Source organism: Heloderma suspectum, chromosome 4 (genome assembly GCF_057233095.1).
Source record: "Heloderma suspectum isolate Gila_16-S chromosome 4, 16-S_ref, whole genome shotgun sequence".
NCBI lineage: Eukaryota > Metazoa > Chordata > Lepidosauria > Squamata > Helodermatidae > Heloderma > Heloderma suspectum.
The window spans coordinates 110079224-110097295 of record NC_139461.1 but is presented as its reverse complement, the minus strand read 5'-3'; the positions used below and the strand labels follow the sequence as shown (position 1 = coordinate 110097295).

At 44.7% G+C, this 18072-nt stretch overlaps 1 protein-coding gene across 2 annotated transcripts in view; it reads right to left on the bottom strand.

Annotated features, from left to right (window-relative positions):
• Nucleotides 1-5711: 5711 nt before the first annotated feature.
• The window catches only part of LOC146347279 (uncharacterized), a 275533-nt gene continuing 263172 nt past the window's right edge, over nt 5712-18072 (bottom strand). For both annotated transcript variants that reach the window (XM_084848122.1, XM_084848121.1), the window contains exons 23-24: nt 11248-11395; nt 5712-6157 (exon numbers count right to left, since the gene is read on the bottom strand). In XM_084848122.1, the coding sequence (XP_084704248.1) occupies nt 6132-6157; nt 11248-11395 (174 nt within the window). In that variant the 3' untranslated portion in view covers nt 5712-6131. The remainder of the gene's footprint in view (nt 6158-11247; nt 11396-18072) is intronic.

Genomic DNA, 18072 nt, shown 5'->3' with positions numbered 1-18072 from the left:
CTGATTTATTTAATAAAACCAGTGCCTGAGCATTCCTGAAAATACTGTTTCCAATAGAAAGCTCCCATGCTGTGATTGGTGAAGTGGTAAGTAATTTGCTTTTAATGCTAGCACATACCACTTAGCACTATATTTAACTGAATGATGAAAATCTCTAATTTTTCATCTGCTTGCTTTAACTGGTGCTCACTGCAATCCATCTATGTGCAGTGGGAGTTTTTTCTGCTGGATATGTTTTAATAGACCTTGCTCTCCAGTCTACAACAAGCATTTTAATTTTTAATTCATACTTATGTCTTTCCCCTATAATAGACTAGAACTACAGATGGGGGAGTACATTGTAGATAATAAGAGCACAGTGGGTACCTAGGGAAACTGTGCCACTAAAAGACCTCCTTATTTACACTTTTCAGTAATGACTACATATATTCAGTTATACAGGAGGAAATTGTAAAAGGAATGCCACCATAGGCAGGCAATTACGATGTGACTATAACTAAGTGATATGGATGAGGTTGCTAATAAGTGCAGAGGAGAACACAATCTGTACAAGTTAAGAGCCAACTTTTATTACGTTCGTATCTTATCAATGAAAACCAGTGGGATTCATACAGGATTTAGGGAACAGTAATACAGAACTAAATCTACATTCTAACCCATGCTAGTTGGACATAATATTATTTTTTATGATTTCATAGGAACATAGGGTTGGAAGGAGCCTACAAGACCATCGAGTCCAACCCCCTGCTCAGTGCAGGAAGCCTGATTCCCAGGCGGTCTCCCATCCAAGTACTAACCAGGGCTGGCCCTGCTTAGCTTCTGAGATCAGATGAGATCGGGCACATCCAGCATCAGTCATGGGAATTAATATGTGTCTTAAATCAGGGGCCTGATCCAGCCAGGGCCCGGACTAAACAGATTCGAATACGACTCAAGTCCACTTGTATGAAAGAATGATGGTTTATTGATGGAAAATGGATGCAGATTACAAAACCAAAGAGAAGCTTACATACACCGCCCCCCTGCTCTCAGCTGCAGTCACTCCAGTTCCCAAAAAGTGATGGCTGCTGTCCCAAGGGGGCTGTTTCCTGAGCAGGTGGTGCATTCCCCCCTCTCAGGTGAGAACAGATAGCACTCCGATCTTCTCAGGATTTTATAGGGCCCACCTCATCTCATCTTCCTGTCAGAAGACACACATACACCCCTCCTTTCACCCAGAAGAAGAAAAGGGTGGGGGGAGGTCTGGTTTTTTTGGCAGGAAATACAGTTTGTCACAGCAGAGAAAGAAACACTTTTTATCAGCTGAAAAGTGGAAATTGTAACAGCTACTGTGCAAAGCAGCTACTGAGCATTGTCTAACTCTTGTTAATAGCAAAAAGCTTCACTGTATGTGAATACAGCTATGAGAACCAACTCTAAAATCATCAAAATTGTCAAGGGGATGAGGTATGAACCAAATTTTGCCATACATTTCAAATCTGCGCACAAAGAATGTGCCCATTTGAAAAATGCGTACAAACAAAGCTGCTTTTCTCAATAGAAAAATGCATACCTGAAATTCATACCTTTAAGAAATGTGTACTAATAATGATAAGAATAGATTTATCCGCATTATACTGGGTCTTCCACCAGGAACGCCAGCAGCATATTTGTGGGCGGAAGCTAGTGTAATGCCGATACTGTGTTTTATTTTGAGGACCATTTTTTTAATTATTTTTTAAAACTAAAAAACACTGCAAATGAACTGGATAAATAGTGTGTATCAGAGCAGTTACACATACCTTCTCAAATTAACTGGTTAACTAATAGCAAATTACTACTGAGGAAGTATGGATTCGATTTAGCGACCCCCTTTGCTGCCGGAACCTACCCCAACTCATGCAATATTCTAGCGTGGCTTCAAGACTTGTTTGTAGCGAAGGATATGGGTGCTATAAGCTCATCCAGATTTTCTAATACCTTCCCCAGTTTCAAACAATGCCATGGAGAAGAGAAATACTTGTCTGAATTAAAACCAGCTTCTCTTTGCATGGCATATACAGCTTTACTCTGTCAGACAATGAAATCAAATTTGGGGGAAGAGAGATTCAAGAAAATCCCCAGAGGACAGCGCCTATGAATTTGCAGCAGCCAACAGGTAGAGGACATCATACATTATATGTTGTACTGTAAATTGTAGGATGGACCCAGGCGGAAATATTTGCAGAACCTTGTAGCAAAGATCCCTACACTCAGTGATATGGACAAGATTAAACACCTATTGTCCACTACGGGTGTACGTAGGGATGGCGGAGAATTCTGCCATGGATTTCAGTGAGGCTGAATGCACTGGCATTCGGCCCCCCGAAACCCGTGGTGGAATGGCCCTCCCCCCCACCCCTCCGCGGAATCTCCCCCGGGACAAAGCTTACGTGGGGCGGATGTTCCTGCAACAGCAGCTCCGGCAGCGGCAGCAGCTGGTCTCTCAGCCGGCTGCTGCGGACGCAAATGGCAGCCTCCATAGTGGCCGCCATTTGCGTCCAGCCAGGTTGCCGTGATAGGCTACGTAAGTATTTACGTAGCCTATCACGGCAAAGAGCAGGGGCGCAAATAGCGGCCGCTACACCGTTTGCGCCGCTGCTCTTTCCGTGATAGGCTACATAAGTATTTACGTAGCCTGTCACGGCAAAGGCAGCCACGCAAATGGTGTGGTGGCCGCCATTTGCGTGGCTGCCTTTGCCGTGATAGGCTACGTAAATACTTATGTAGCCTATCACGGAAAGAGCAGCGGCGCAAATGGCGTAGTGGCCGCCATTTGCGTCCCTGCTCTTTGCCGTGACAGGCTACATAAGTATTTACATAGCCTGTCACGGCAAAGAGCAGGGACGCAAACGGCGGCCACTATGCCGTTTGCGCCGCTGCTCTTTCGGTGATAGGCTACATAATTAAGTATTTACATAGCCTATCATGGCAGCCTGGCCGGACACCATTTGGTGTCCCCTACGCCATTTGCATTCCCATTTTAGCCATGATAAGCTATGTAAATATATACGTAGCCTATCACGGGCCGGCGTAGGGACGCAAATGGCGGCCACTACAACAGCCGCCATTTGTGGCCACAGCAGCCCAGCAGCAGCCAGATCCGCTGCCGTCGCTGCCACTGCCGCTTCATCCGCCACTGGTGCTGCCGCCGCAGCCAGGTAGGCTCCATTTTGCGGGGCTTTCATGGGGTGGTGGGGCGGGTTGCTCCTTTCCACCATGGATTCCAGGGGGCTGAATTCACTGGAATTCAGCCTCCCTGGGATCCATGGTGGAATTCTCTAACATCCCTACATTCACCTAGGGATGTACGGAAGTCATTTACCTTTTTGCGGATTCTGTCCATGGGGGGGGGAGGCGTTCCGTCCCTCCCCCTGGAATCCTCGATGGGGGGGAGGTGATCCGGTCCTCCCCCCCGGAATCCTCGACAGCCGACTGTGCTCCACGGCTGCACAGAGCAGCCGGCCAGGCCCAGGCCAGGGCCGTCCGCAGCCGGATTTCCAGCCACGGAGGGCTCTGGGTAAAAAAAAACGCATACGCAAATGGTGGCGGCTATGGCCGCTGCCATTGCGTTCCTTATTTTTCGCCATCTTAGTCTTCGTAAATATTTATGTAGACTAAGATGAAGAAAATAAAGGGGAACGCAAATAGCGTACTGGGCGCTATTTGCGTTCCCCTTTCTTGTCTTCGTCTTAGTCTACGTAAATATTTACGTAGACTAAGACGGCGAAAAATAAGGAACACAAATGGTGACGGCCATAGCCGCCACCATTTGTGTAGGCGTGTTTTGTTTTGTTTTTACCCAGACGTGATAGGCTACGTAAGTCTTTACATAGCCTATCACGTCTATGGGGGGGGGGGGACATAGACTGCAAATGGTGGTGGTGGCAGCCAGTCGGAAGACCAGCCGCCGCCACCGCCAAAGCTGCCGCTGGAGCTGCCGCCATCCAAAACATCTGCCCCAGGTAAGTCTCTTCCCGGGGGGGATCTGCGGGGGGCGGGGGGGTGGCAGGCCATTCTGTGTTGGATTTCGGAGAACCAAATGCACTGGCATTAGGCCTCACCGAGATCCGTCATGGAATTCTCTGATCCCTACATTCACCTAAGCAGCCATTTGGTTCCCCATGGTGTTGTGGTAAGGGGGTGAAGGTTAGGCTTTATAAGCCAGACCCATGCCTCTCCCTCTGCAGTTGCGTTTTGTTGGCACCCACCCACCCAAGAATAGAAAGTAGTGTGGGGTCTGCTGGTCACCTGAAGGGCTGAGTAATTTACCTAAAACCTGATTGGCTTGTGGCTAGGGATGTATGGGTTGTGTAAAACCTATTCTTTCTGTGTTTCACTTAGTGTCCGGCGCCTTTCATTCTGTAGTCCACCCAGAAACAGAATTCATTTTTTTAGTTCCTGAGTTTGAGCAAATGTGCATTTGAACAAATTTGGATGTGCAAAAATGCACAGATTCCCCAAAATGTGCATTTTCATGCTTTAGCCTATGGGGAAATGTGTATTTTTGGCCAGTGTGTGTGTGTGTGTGTGTGTATTTTGTGTATTTTTCAATGACAAAATCTGCACAGAATCAGGAAAGCTAAAAAACAGTCCACAAGTTGGCAGAATCTGCCTGACAGGGGAAAAGCTGGTCCGCTGCAGAAACTGCTAGTCGGATTCATCAAAATCTGAACTCATTTGGTTCTGTTGCAGATTTCTCTGACACCCTTACTGGTTGCTTTGTTTTTGTTTGTTTTTCATCTATGCCATACTATCTCCGGGGGGGGGGGGAATTGGCTTTTAAGGGGGGGAAGTGTGTTAATTAGGTTAATTGGTCACAACAGGCAGGAAGTGCAGACAGGGAAAGCTTCAGGGATCACCTGGATGCATCTTCCAGGTGGAAAGGGAGCTCCTGGGGCGAGGGATGTGGCGTAGGAGAGGGGCCCCTTTTGGAGCCTGAATGGGTCACCCACCTAGAATCTGGGAACTCAGGTGGTGGTGACTAAGGAGGGCACCCCTCAACACCTTAAGGTTGCCAGGAGGTGGGAGCGTGGCTCACCTGCCTCCGCCCTAGAGCCAGGTATGCTCGCCCTTTAAGAGAGCAGGATCCCACACGGCTTTCACCATTGCAGATCAGGTTATATTAAGCTAATGTTAGTTAATGAAGTTTTGGCCCTAGTTTACCCAGCCTTTCAGAGTTTGGTCGCAATAGTGATGCTATTGTTTTTAGAGATGACCAGTGGGAAAAAAATGAAAATATTGAATTTCCATGTTGATACTTGTTATTTTAAGTTTAAATCCATCATTACAAAAATACAACATAAGCCTTTTAAAAGTAGCATCAACTTGCAAAAACAAAATTAGAAAATGTTTGCCAAATGTCAAGTTCAAGAACATTTTCACTTTGCTCCCTTTTATTTACATGCTGAGCAAATTAATTAGCCTCATCCATTAGTGAACATCAGGCAGAACCAACCATTTACTAATAGTGATAGCAGTGATAGCAGCAGGAGGAGTGCCATGGTACTCATCTGCACAATGCTTAAAATAATCTTAGCATTTATTTCCCAAGAATACGCAGAAAAGGGCCAGGTTGTGTTGGATTTGGGGGCTTAACTGCACCGCTAGTACATTATGGTTAACCCTGGGATATGTTTGAAGTACATCCTGCAGTCCCAAGAGCCAATACAATTAATTCGAAGAAACCCTTTGCCATCAACAGACATTTGTTTGTTTGTTTATTTGTTTGTTTGTTTGTTTATAAGATGTCTTGGACACCTTTACAGCAAAGCCGTCTCAAGGCTGAAAAGGACAAAACATAATTCCAATAAAATAAAATCAAAGTGAAAACAGCACTTAAAACATTTCAAAAGCCAGCACTATAGTCATATTAATTTAAACAGCTAACACGTTGTTAGCTTAGAAACAGCTAACAATTCAAGACCAACTAGCAGCACTATAAAACATTAGGCATTAAGGCTTGTAAGCCCATGTTCATCATTTATCGTTACAGGATATTTAAAGCACTTCAGATACTTTATCTTGTTGCAATCTTTAAACAGAGCACTGCATATCTGGATTGCAGTCAATCATAAGTCCAACGTTGGATCAGCTTTGATAATGACATTTAATCAGTTCTGACACAGCATGAAGTCATCTGTATGGAACAATAGTCACAAATGTACACAGTCAAGGTCTTATTGAATTGTGATGAAGATTATCATGTGAATGAAGGTATATAAGCATTCTTCTTGATTAATTAGTTCTTACTGGAGACTACTTGATCACCCCAAAATAAAAAGAACGTGATGAAGTTGCTTAGACCATAATGATTCTCAACTACCATTTGGGTACTTTTCTTTTCTCCTTTTTCTGTAAGTATACCTTCTAGTATACTTACTGGTACCGTACACGTGTTGACTGTTTGGGCTCTGTGGGCAGTGTATATATACCCATCACATGATTCCCTCTACATTTCTCTCAGGCAGGCCCTCACATACCAGCTGCAGAGCCTAACCATGCCTGGGAAAGGGATGTGGGGATCCATATTATAGATGGATAGACATGTTTTCCAACTGAGGCGCTTCCCAGTTTAGCTGGGATCATCCTCTGGAGAAGGGCCATAACTCAGTGGTAGACCATGTTTTGTATGTAGGTGATCCTAGGTTCAGTTCCCAGTATCTCCAGATAGGGCTGGGGGGAAAATCTGCCTGAAGCTCTGGAGAGCCACAGCCAGTCAGTGAAGACAATACTGTGCTAGACAGACCAAGTATCTGACATTTGGGCACTAACAGGTGAGACAACTAAATCATTTCAACAACTAAGACTTATACAGGATTCCCAGGAATCAGGCCCATTGAACTCAATAGGGCTTACATCAGAGTAATACATAGGGCTTATATACATAGTAATACATGTATTTTCAGTTACTGAGGCCTGAGGATGCGGACAAGGTGCTTGGCCAAGTCCGATCGACCACTTGTGTGCTTGACCCTTGCCCTTCATGGCTTATTAAATCAAACAAGGAGGGGTTGTCCAGCTGGGTCCAGGAGGTTGTAAATTCCTCCTTGAGAGAGGGAGTGGTGCCTGCCGCTTTAAAAGAGGCAGTAATTAGACCACTCCTGAAAAAGCCTAACCTGGACCCAGAGGATGTTAACAATTATACGCCAGTGGCCAACATCCCCTTCCTGGGCAAGGTGCTTGAGCGGGTGGTTGTAGGACAGCTCCAGGCACTCTTGAATGAAACGGATTATCTAGATCCATTTCAGTCGGGCTTCAGGCCTGGTTTTGGAACGGAAACTGCCTTGGTCGCCCTGTGGGATGACCTCTGCCGGGAGAGGGACAGGGGGAGTGCGACCCTGTTGATTCTCCTGGACCTCTCAGCGGCTTTCGATACCATCGACCATGGTATCCTTCTGGATAGGTTGTCTGGGTTGGGAGTTGGAGGCACTTCACTACAGTGGTTCCGCTCCGACTTGGATGGCCGATTCCAGAAGGTGGTGCTGGGGGATTATTGCTCTGTGCCATGGCAATTGTGCCATGGGGTTCCACAGGGCTCTATTCTATCCCCCATGCTGTTTAACATCTACATGAAACCGCTGGGGGAGGTTATTCGGAGGTGTGGGCTGAGGTGCCATCAATATGCGGATGACACCCAGCTCTACCTCTCTTTCTCATCAAAACCAGGTGAGGCAGTGGCTGTTCTGAACCAGTGCCTCGGCACGGTAATGGACTGGATGAGGGCCAATAAACTGAAACTCAATCCAGACAAGACGGAGGTACTGTTAGTGGGTGGTTCGTCTGCCCGGCTAGGTGATAATCAACCTGTTCTGGAGGGGGTTGCACTCCCCCTAAAGGATCAGGTTCGTAGTTTGGGGGTGCTCTTGGATCCAGAACTGTCACTTGAGGCACAGGTGAACTCAGTGGCACGGAGCACTTTTTATCAGCTTAGGCTGGTATACCAACTACGCCCTTATCTGGACAGAGACAGCCTAGCTACAGTTATCCATGCTCTGATAACTTCTCGTCTGGATTACTGCAATGCGTTATACGTGGGGCTGCCTTTGAAAACGGTCCGGAAACTTCAGCTGGTCCAAAATAGGGCAGCAAGATTGTTAACAGGGACTGGCCTGCGAGCCCATATTACGCCAGTACTTTTCCAGCTGCACTGGCTGCCGGTCCATTTCCGGGCCCGATTCAAAGTGCTGGTGTTAACATTCAAAGCCCTTAACGGCTTGGGGCCAGGTTACCTGAAGGATCGCCTCCTCCCATATGTGCCTGCCCGGACCTTAAGATCATCAGGAGCAGCCCTTCTCCGTGAGCCCCTGCCAAAGGAAGTGAGGCGGGTGGCTACTAGGAGGAGGGCTTTTTCTGTTGTGGCACCCCGGCTCTGGAATGAGCTCCCTAGTGAGGTTCGCCTGGCGCCTACATTGTACTCTTTTCGGCGCCAGGTGAAGACCTTTTTATTTTCCCAGGCATTTTAGCTTTCTAAATTTTTATCTTTGCTGTTTTAAATCTGTATTTTAAACTCCTGTACTGCTGCTTGGTTTTATTGTGGTTGTATTGTTATATTGTGGTTTTAATGTTCTATATATTTTAAATTGTTTTATTGTGTGTTGTTTGGTTTTAGTTTTTGTGAACCGCCCAGAGAGCTTCGGCTATTGGGCGGTATAGAAATAAATAAATAAATAAATAAATAAATTACCTTATACAATAGTGTTTCCAATAGCATTCATTCCCATTATGGAGTTGTCAGAGTTCCCCTTATGACCTGGACCTCCTGACAGGGACCAACTCCTTAAGGATCTCTTGCCTCCTTAAGAGTCCCACCTTCCTTACATAGGGAGAGCCCTCCTGGATCAGACCAGGGTGCCATCCAGTCCAGCATTCTGTTCACACAGTGGCCAACCAGCTGTTGACCAGGAACCTAAAGCAGGGCATGAGCGCAAGAGCACCCTATCACCCATGTTCCCCAGCAACTGGTGTACATAGGCTCACTGCCTCTGGTATTGGAGGTAGCACATAACCATCAGGTCTAGTAGCCGTTGGTAACCTTTTCCTCCAGGAATTTGTCCAACCCCCCTTTAAATCCATCCAAATTTGTGGCCATCATTACATCCTGTGGTAGCTAATTCCATAGTTTAACTATGCACTGTGTGAAGAAGTACTGCCTTTTATCTGTCCTGAATCTCCCACCAGTCAGCTTCATAGAATGACCTCAAGTTCTACTATTATGGAAGAGGAAGAAAAAAGCCGCCCCCTCCACATTCTCCCCACCATGCATAATTTTGTAGACCCCTATCATGTCTCCCCTTACCCTCCTTTTTGCCAAGCTAAACAATCCCAGTTGTTGTAACCTTCTCTCATAGGGAAGATGCTCTAGCCCCATGATCATTGTAGCTGCCCTTTTCTGCACTTTTTCCAGCTCTACAATATCTTTTTTTAGGTGTGGTGACCAGAACTGTACACAGTTTTCCAAGTCTGGTCGCACCATAGATTTGTATAAGGGCAGTATGATATTGGCAGTTTTATTCTCAATTCCTTTTCTAATTATGACAAACACAGAATTTGCCTTTTTTACAGCAGCTGCACACTGGGCTGACATCTTCATCGAGCTGTCCACCACAACCCCAAGATTTCTTTCCTGGTCGGTCACTGCTAGCTCAGATCCCATCAGGCTATACCTGAAGTTGGGATGTTTTGCCCCAACGTGCATCACTTTACACTTCCTTACATTGAACCACATTTGCCATTCAGATGCCCATTCTCTCAGTTTGGAGAGATCCTTTTGGAGCTCCTCCCAATCCCTTTTTGTTTTAACTAGGGCTGTGCAGGGACACCCCCCCCCCCGAATCCAACTCAGAAGCTGCTTCGTTGCTTTGGAGGCTGGCCCGATTCGGCTTGGGCTGATTTGGGGGGGCCCCCAATCCAACTCAGCCCCAAACCCCCCGATGCCTCCACACAACCCCCCAGCTCCTTATTTTGCCTCCTCCTCCTCTGCTGCCACCTCCACTACTGCCTTCTACTCCGCCACCATCTCCTGAGGCCTGGATGTGCACCAGCCCTTATTGTAGGGAGTCACCATAAATGGCAACTTCCAGGAACTTCCAGGAAGTTGCCATTAAAAAAATGGCGACTCCCTGCAATAAGAGCTGGTACATGTCCAGGCCTCAGGAGCTGGCAGCGGCGATGATGGTGGCAGTGGAGAGGGTGGTGGTGGAGAAGGCGGCGGTAGCGGAGAAGGCAGCGGCAGTGACAGCGATAACAGTGGTGTACATGTTGGTGGAAGCGACAGTGGCAGCAAAGGCGGTGGTGACAGAGGTGGAGGTGGCAGCAATGGAGGTGGTGGCAGCAGTGGCAACAGAGGTGGGCAGCTCAGGTAAGGACCTGGAGGCGCCAGCACGGCTGGGCCATGGGTGCCGAAGCTCCGAAGTGCACTGAGTGCTTCGAAGAGCCCCTGACCCACTCCAGGTCACTTCATGCCCCCTCTGTTTCACCTCCCAAGGGGCTCAAAGTGACCCGAAGCAGCCTGCTTCGACTTGGGCTTCAGGCCTCAGGCTGAAGTGGTGCACAGCTCTAGTTTTAACCACCCTAAATAATTTGGCATCATCAGTAAACTTGGCCACTTCACTGCTCACTCCTAATTCCAGATCATTTATGAACATTTTGAAAAGCATTGGCCCTAATACAGATCCCTGTGGGACCCCACTATATTTACTTCCCTCCATTGGGAGCATTTACCATTTATTCCTAGGGATGTATGAAACCCCTTACCTGGAGTCCGCAGGGGGTCCGCGGGGGGGGGAGGTGATCTGTCCCTCCCCCCTGGAATCCTCGCCAGCTGGCTCCACTCCGCGGCAAGTCCTCAGAGCTGCTGGCCAGCTCCAGCCGCTGGCAGACTTCCAGCAGCTGGGACACAAATGGCATCCGGCATAGCGGACGCCATTTGTGTCCCTGCTCTTTGCCGTGATAGGCTACATAAATCTAGAGCAGGGACGCAAATGGCATTGCAGACGGTAAGCCCCATCGAGCTCCAGGTAAGCATGTATAGGATAGGATTGCAGGCTTGAAGTGACAGTTGCCATTTTAAAGGAAGCAAACACTTTGGCTTTTGTTCATACCCTGACAGGTTTCCAAACTGGGGATAGCTTTCTTGCAGAGGGCAAAGGGATTTTGCTAAGCCCTGTCGCTTACATGGCTCACTCTGCTTCATGGTTACAAGAGAGCTGCAACTACTGAAAAGAATACCTTTCCACTTCCCTGTATTCTTTTTTCTTTCCTGTAGCTTGATCTCTGAAGAAGCTCCCTGTGCATTATCCATTTGACGTACTTGCTCCTGAATGACCGCACTCACTTCGTTATGTGAGAAATTTATTCCACTAATGTCACCAAATGCCTGAAAAAAATACAGTATTCAAGACTCATCGGCTGTGGCACAGTCTGCTGCAATATCAAGTTAAAAGAAGTAAAAGTAGGTAGACTTTTGGCATTTATTTGTTTGTTTGTTTGTTTGTTTGTTTAAATTACAGATTAGCAGCTCTTTTGTGTATGAAATTTGGTACTGTCATGCCAATAACCCAGATTCTCAGCAAAGTACAATTTGGGCTTCATGGTTGAATTCCACTCCTGTACTGTATAACAATTTTTTTAACAGCCCTGCCAAAACACTATAGCGGGAGAGCTATTGCAAAGACATCCACAAATAACATATACAGTGGCAAATGAATACAGTGGCAAATGAAGACTTAGTACATGTGAAAGGTGAATTCACCTAGGCTTTTGCTTCAGCTCTTAAATAAATATAGTAGAATGGGGTTGTATTTCTTGCACTCAGCTAGTATTTTCTTCCTGGAGGATATTGCTGGGGGGGGGGGGAGAGAGAGAGAGAGAGAAGGAACTACACAAAATAAATTCTTTAAGGGGAAACAGCTATTGCTTTGGGGAAACATTGAGTATAGGAAAAAATGTAGATGATATATTCACAATCTAGAATTATGACTGTCATGATCCATTGTCATCTTAGATCTAGATGATGGGCTACAAGCCCTACTGGAGCAGGACTGATGTGGTATGTCAAGACAAATATAATTGGCATCCTCTCATTACCTATATAAAGACAGAAGCAGAATGGAGACCATCTCTCATGGATGTGTCCAATCTATTAGTAGAAGGTATAGAGACTGGCCATACAGAACAACAAGCAATTAAGGTGAATCCACCATCTTGGTGGAAGAAATGAACAGGCTGGATTAGAGTAAAGCATTCTAGTAAGTGACCTAGGCAAGGTATGACAAATTCCCTATCTATCTCTTAAAATAGATGCAGGAGATACACAAATCCCACATCTCTTAAAACAGTCTCAGCTAAAGCATTCCCAACACAGAAGGTGATATCTAATGGTTTCCCAGTGCTAATGCTAATGAACCAATGCTTGCACAACATAACTTGCACAATAGGGGAAAGTGGTGATTTGCCGCTGAAATCTCCGCTCGGATTTCTCCCTCTGAGGGTGTAGCTCTGTCTATGGCCTTGGGGGTGTAGGGCTAGGAATCCTCAGTATCCTATGGGCCATAGGATTGGTCTCATAGGCTTCCTCTAGGTGCCATAGGATTGGTCTCTGATTCTCCATTGAAATCAATGGGTCTCAAAAGGACCTAAATTCTGGTACTGTTCTACGTGCTCCCATTTAATAGGTACTACTATAATAATTAAATGTTACTAATAATAATCACATCACAGTTTACATGCTGTAGCAAATTTGCATACAATAAAATGTAACCTATGTATAAATATACATATATATCAGATGTGCTAAGATCTGAAAATAGTCTGAATATTACATTAATTGAAGCCTAAGACATTGTTTCTGAAAGTGACTCAATGGCAGTAACCTTTTAATTAATCAACTTTGCCCAAAAGTTCACTTCACAGTGTAATTATAAAAGTGAGTAAAATTTATAATTGATGTATTTTGTCAATCTGTGTAGCTGCAAGGTACTTTTCGAAAAGGTTATATTTTTGTTTAGGTAAACTGAACTAATATTGGTTTGCTATTTATCTTTGACTTTATATGATTTTTTTACTTGAATCAGCAATAAGATATTCTAAATAAACACTGCAAACATTTAAATGTTAAAAATATGGATTAAAATATAGGGCTGGATCTAGGCAAAGTCATACTTAGAGTAGACTAACTTAGGTCCCATAGATTTCAGTAGGTCTACTCTTGAGTGTGACTAAATCTGGATCCAACCCATAGCTGGGTTACATTAGGGATAGAGGAGAAATTTGTTCAGTTCACATTTTAATGTGAAGTTACCTAATTTTGGACTTTCGAACCAATGTGCAAACTGAAACTCAATTATCCTTCAAAATTCACATCTCCAATTTTTGCAAGAACTCCAGACTGGAGTTCTCCAATCCTAAAATGCATATAAAAATGCATATATTAGGGAAATAATGTTCAAAAAATCCATTATATTAGGAAAATTGCTTGCAAAAATTATTAGGCAAAATGCTCACAAAAATGCATGTATTGGGAGAAATGTGCACAAAAATGTTTATGAATTTTCATGCAAAAGTTAAAGAAAAAAATCTCTATGTTTGGGACAAGCCAAACTTAAGACTGGACCAATTCTCAGAATTCAAGATGAACTGAAGATAGGATTGGGAAAAATCATAAACTTAGAGAAACTGAAAATGTTGGATGTACACCCTAGTCACAATATGAAATTAGACATGAAGTCTAAACAAACTTGTCTTCTCCACCTCCTCCTCCATAAAAGACAGATGTGCAATTAAATATCCTGACACATCGTTCTTCATTATCACAACTTCTGTTTGTTTTATGGGAGAGTTATAACATCAAGCAGAAATTCTACCCTGTCCAAGTGTCTTTGCTCAACCAAAGTGCAATCACTTCAGAAGTGCATCAGTGTTGTATTTCCCAAGCTGAAGCATTAAAGCAGAAGTTTAGATACATGGAAGATACTTGTAGATCATTGCGACATAATTCCTCCTCCTTTCTCCATTGTGGCCCTAATTCTTCATTTATGAATGACTGCCTCACGTAACATTTGCCTCTTGTGAGCCAGGGCCAGCATCATGGGCAGGCATGACCAGGCACCTGCTGAGGGCCCACACCCCAGTAGGGACCTACTGACAAGACCCTCTGGACTTGCTCCTCTTCTTCACCATTGCAATCTGCTTGTTCACCTGCCTTTTGCTCTGGCTGGCTGAGACAACGGCGGTGGTGAGAAGGAGGAGCAGTAAATGCCACTGCCTACTTGCTTCCTAGCTCTCTGCCTGTCAAGCAAACAGGTGGAAGGAATGAGGAGGAGAAGTAATGTCTGCTGGTGACAATGGCAATGAAAAGGTAGACTCACTGAGGGAGGTGGACCATTGAACGTGTCTTGCCCAAGGGCCCTCCAAACCTGGAGCTGACACTCTTTGCAACTTACACCTTGAAATAGTTCAAAGTAGCCTTTCTGTGGAGTTTCCAGGAGTTCAGATGCCAGTGAATTAATCTAACTGAAATTATTGGGTGGATTTTAAAAAGGACATAAATAAATCTAAGTGTGGGTCCATTAGCTGCACCAGGCGATCTAATTTTCTTCCATGCTATTTAATTTGGATTGCAGTAGAAGACCTTGTCCCTCTTTGTGAACCCCACTATATTCTGGCATAGGAAGCACACAAGTTAGGAATCTACTGCATATGAAGAAATATAATCACTGACAAAATCTGGCTTGCTTCCTATGTGCACAACATCAGTAGAATCAGTGGCATTTTTTACAAGGCATTTTCTTCCTAGTACTCAGAGTAACTCTTCAAATCTAAACAGGGTGAGTTGCTTTCAAAATAAAGCATTAGGTAATTTGCTTATTTTCCCAGGGAGCACTCACCAGCCACAAATGTGTAAGTTATTTGAGGGCTGTTTTATATGTCATTACCAGATCCAAGAACAATGCACAAAAGCAGGCGGCCCCTTCATTTGATCAAAGTACAGTTTTCTCAAACAGCCACAAAATATTCAATGTTCCCGAGATTAAATATCTGAATATTGCTTCTGAAGGAACAGCTGTCAGCTTAAATCTAAAGTCTAGTTTGTTTACCAATCGTATTTTATATTTGTTAGGAAATGACACCAAATGGCAATAACGTTGCAGAAAGTGTTCTACTGGGGAATATACATGCCCTTTGGTTACAGTGTACATATCTTTATACATAATGCCAGTATATTTTCTCTAGAATTATGTTAAATATGTAAAAAGCCTTTCCTCATAAAGGTAAAAATGCTAGATGATTCCAAGCTATAATTTAGCATTAGTGTCAAGATTGTTTCAGAAAATAAGCTACGGTTACCGCTTCATTCTTTTTAAGTGTCACTCAGCATACCATATCTGATCTTGCATTCCAAATAAGCCCAGATGATTTTATTCACTTTTCAAGATGAACAAGAGAGCTTAAGCATCATTCATAGCATATGGATGGATGTAAACGGCTTCACGAAGTAATAGTTACCTAAACTGTCTGATCTTATTACCACTTGCTTCATTTCAACCATTGGGGTGGGGGAAGGATTTCCCTTTCATCTTCCCTGTGTTTAGAGTGGTTCAATCTTGGATTTGGGTTTTTCTTTTCTTTTTTATTGTTTTGCTAGATAAAGATCATGCTATTGGGAAAAAAAGGTTTCTGTGCAATATCAAGTTTTCCTTGCCCTTTAATAAGAAACTGATTTCTTGTTGAGTTAAAGTGACTTATCTTTGCCCTCTTAATAAGAAACCAACTCAAGTCAGCAGAAGCCAAGATTAAAATCATTGTGTTAGTGTTATCATTCTAGTGATTCTACAGACAGCAACATCTCTAACTTGGCTTCTAAATGCATTTGAAATGCTAAAACTCAATAATTTCCCATCCATTCTTACACAAGATGACTACCAAAGGAAGAACAGCATGTAAAAAAAAGATTAAATTTTTGGAAGGTGATACTTTGGGGTATGATGACTGGAACTCCCCTTGTCACCAGCAGTGCACCTGCTTGGTGAGGTGTCATCTCTCCTTTCTCTCTTTCCTTCTCTCCATTCAAATCCCTCCTCAAAAACCACATTTCCCATAAAATCTCTTGCTTAACTCCTCTCATCCCAAACAAAATGTTCATGTAGCCCAAGAAATAGCAAACGTATGAACTGAAAATAGAAAAATAATTAATAGAAGATTCTCTTATTGTATATGTGTTGATTTATTTATTTATTATCCGGCCTTTCTGTCACCCCCACCCCCACCCCTCTAAATGGCTCACAATAAAATCCAGATTAAAAACAAAATCTTAATTAAATAAAGCATAAAAGCAGATACATTAAAAACACAATTAAAAACACATCAATAAAAGAAATAAACAGCACCAACCAATTAAAAAGCCCTTCACCAGTGGACTACCTTATATGCTAAAGCCCTGCCTGAATAAAAATAAAAACATCTTTGCCTGCCAGCAGGACAACACAGAAAGGGCTAAAAAAACCACTAAAAATAACTTTGTGTGGTAGGGACACACAAACCTCAAACACACATCCCCCTGCAATTGCAAACTACTAGGCTTGGGAAGGGAGAGAAGAAACTAGAACCTGCCCTGAGTGATCAAGGGGAGGGCAGGGTGCCGAGAAAGGGACTGTGAAAAGAAGCAGCAGTGAGATCTTGGTTACTTCCTGAATGTTTTCGGTATATGGCTTTTAGGCTTAAAACATTTGGACAACCTCTAGACGTAGGGATGTACGAAAGTCACTTACCTTGAATGAAATTTGATTCGCCGTGGGGGGGAGGCGCTCCATCCCTCCCCCCGAAATTCTGGCCAGGGGGGGAGGCACTCCGTCCCTCCCCCCCGAAATTCTGGCCGGGGGGGAGGTGCTCCATCCCTCCCCCCCGAAATTCTGGCCGGGGGGGGAGGCGCTCCATCCCTCCACCCCCGAATCCTGGCCGGACGGGCCGCAAATGGCGGCGGCCATAGCCGCCGCCATTTGCGTCCCTACAGTCATCTGTGATAGGCTACACAAATGTTTACGTAGCCTATCACGGCTGAGTAAAAAAAAAAACACCGCGCATACACAAATGGCGGCGCCCATGGGCGCTGCCATTTGCGTTCCTTATTTTGGCACGTCTAGTCTACGTAAACATTTACGTAGACTACAGCGAAAATAAGAGGAGCGCAAATAGCGTAGCATCTACACTATTTGCGTTCCCCTTATTTTCGCCGTAGTCTACGTAAATGTTTACGTAGACTAGACATGCCAAAATAAGGAACGCAAATGGCGGCGCCCATGGGCGCCGCCATTTGTGTACGCGCGGTTTTTTTGTTTTTTTTTTTACTCAGCCGTGATAGGCTACGTAAACATTTACGTAGCCTATCACGGTATTTTTTAAAAATCTAGCTGTGATAGGCTACGTAAATCTTTACGTAGCCTATCACGTTTTGGGGGGGGGGGTTGGTTCTTTACTGGAAATGGTGGCGGCGGCAGCTGGTCAGAAGACCGGCTGCCGCAGCCGCAGCCACCGCCACCAAACCACCGCCGAACCGCCGCCAGAGCCGCCACCACCAGGAGGATTCGCCCAAGGTAATTCCCATCCCGGGGGGCGGGGGGGCAGACCGTTTCACCACCAATTTCGGGGGGCTGAATGCGCTGGCATTCGGCCTCCCCGAGATTCGTGGAGAAATTCTCTGACATCCCTACTCTAGAGTTAGTGTGGTATAGCAGACTAACTCTTTGGCAAAGCTGGCACTGGCATAGCAGTCAAGACAGAGGTTAGGGGGAAAACTGAGCAGAAAGATCAAGTTCAAGATTTTAGTAGTACACTATAATTGCTCAAGAAAGGATGGCAGCTTACATTCAGAAAAAAGCAAGGAGAGTGAACTCCTTACACTAGGTATAAGGCCAAATAGCATTTGACCTTGTACTTACATTGTGTAAGTAGACTTCAAGTTGTTTACAGTGCAATCCTATGCATGTTTACTTGGAAATAAGTCCTGTGGTTTTCAGCGTTTTTTATGGTCTAGTAAGGGTGCATACTCAGTTACCTGGG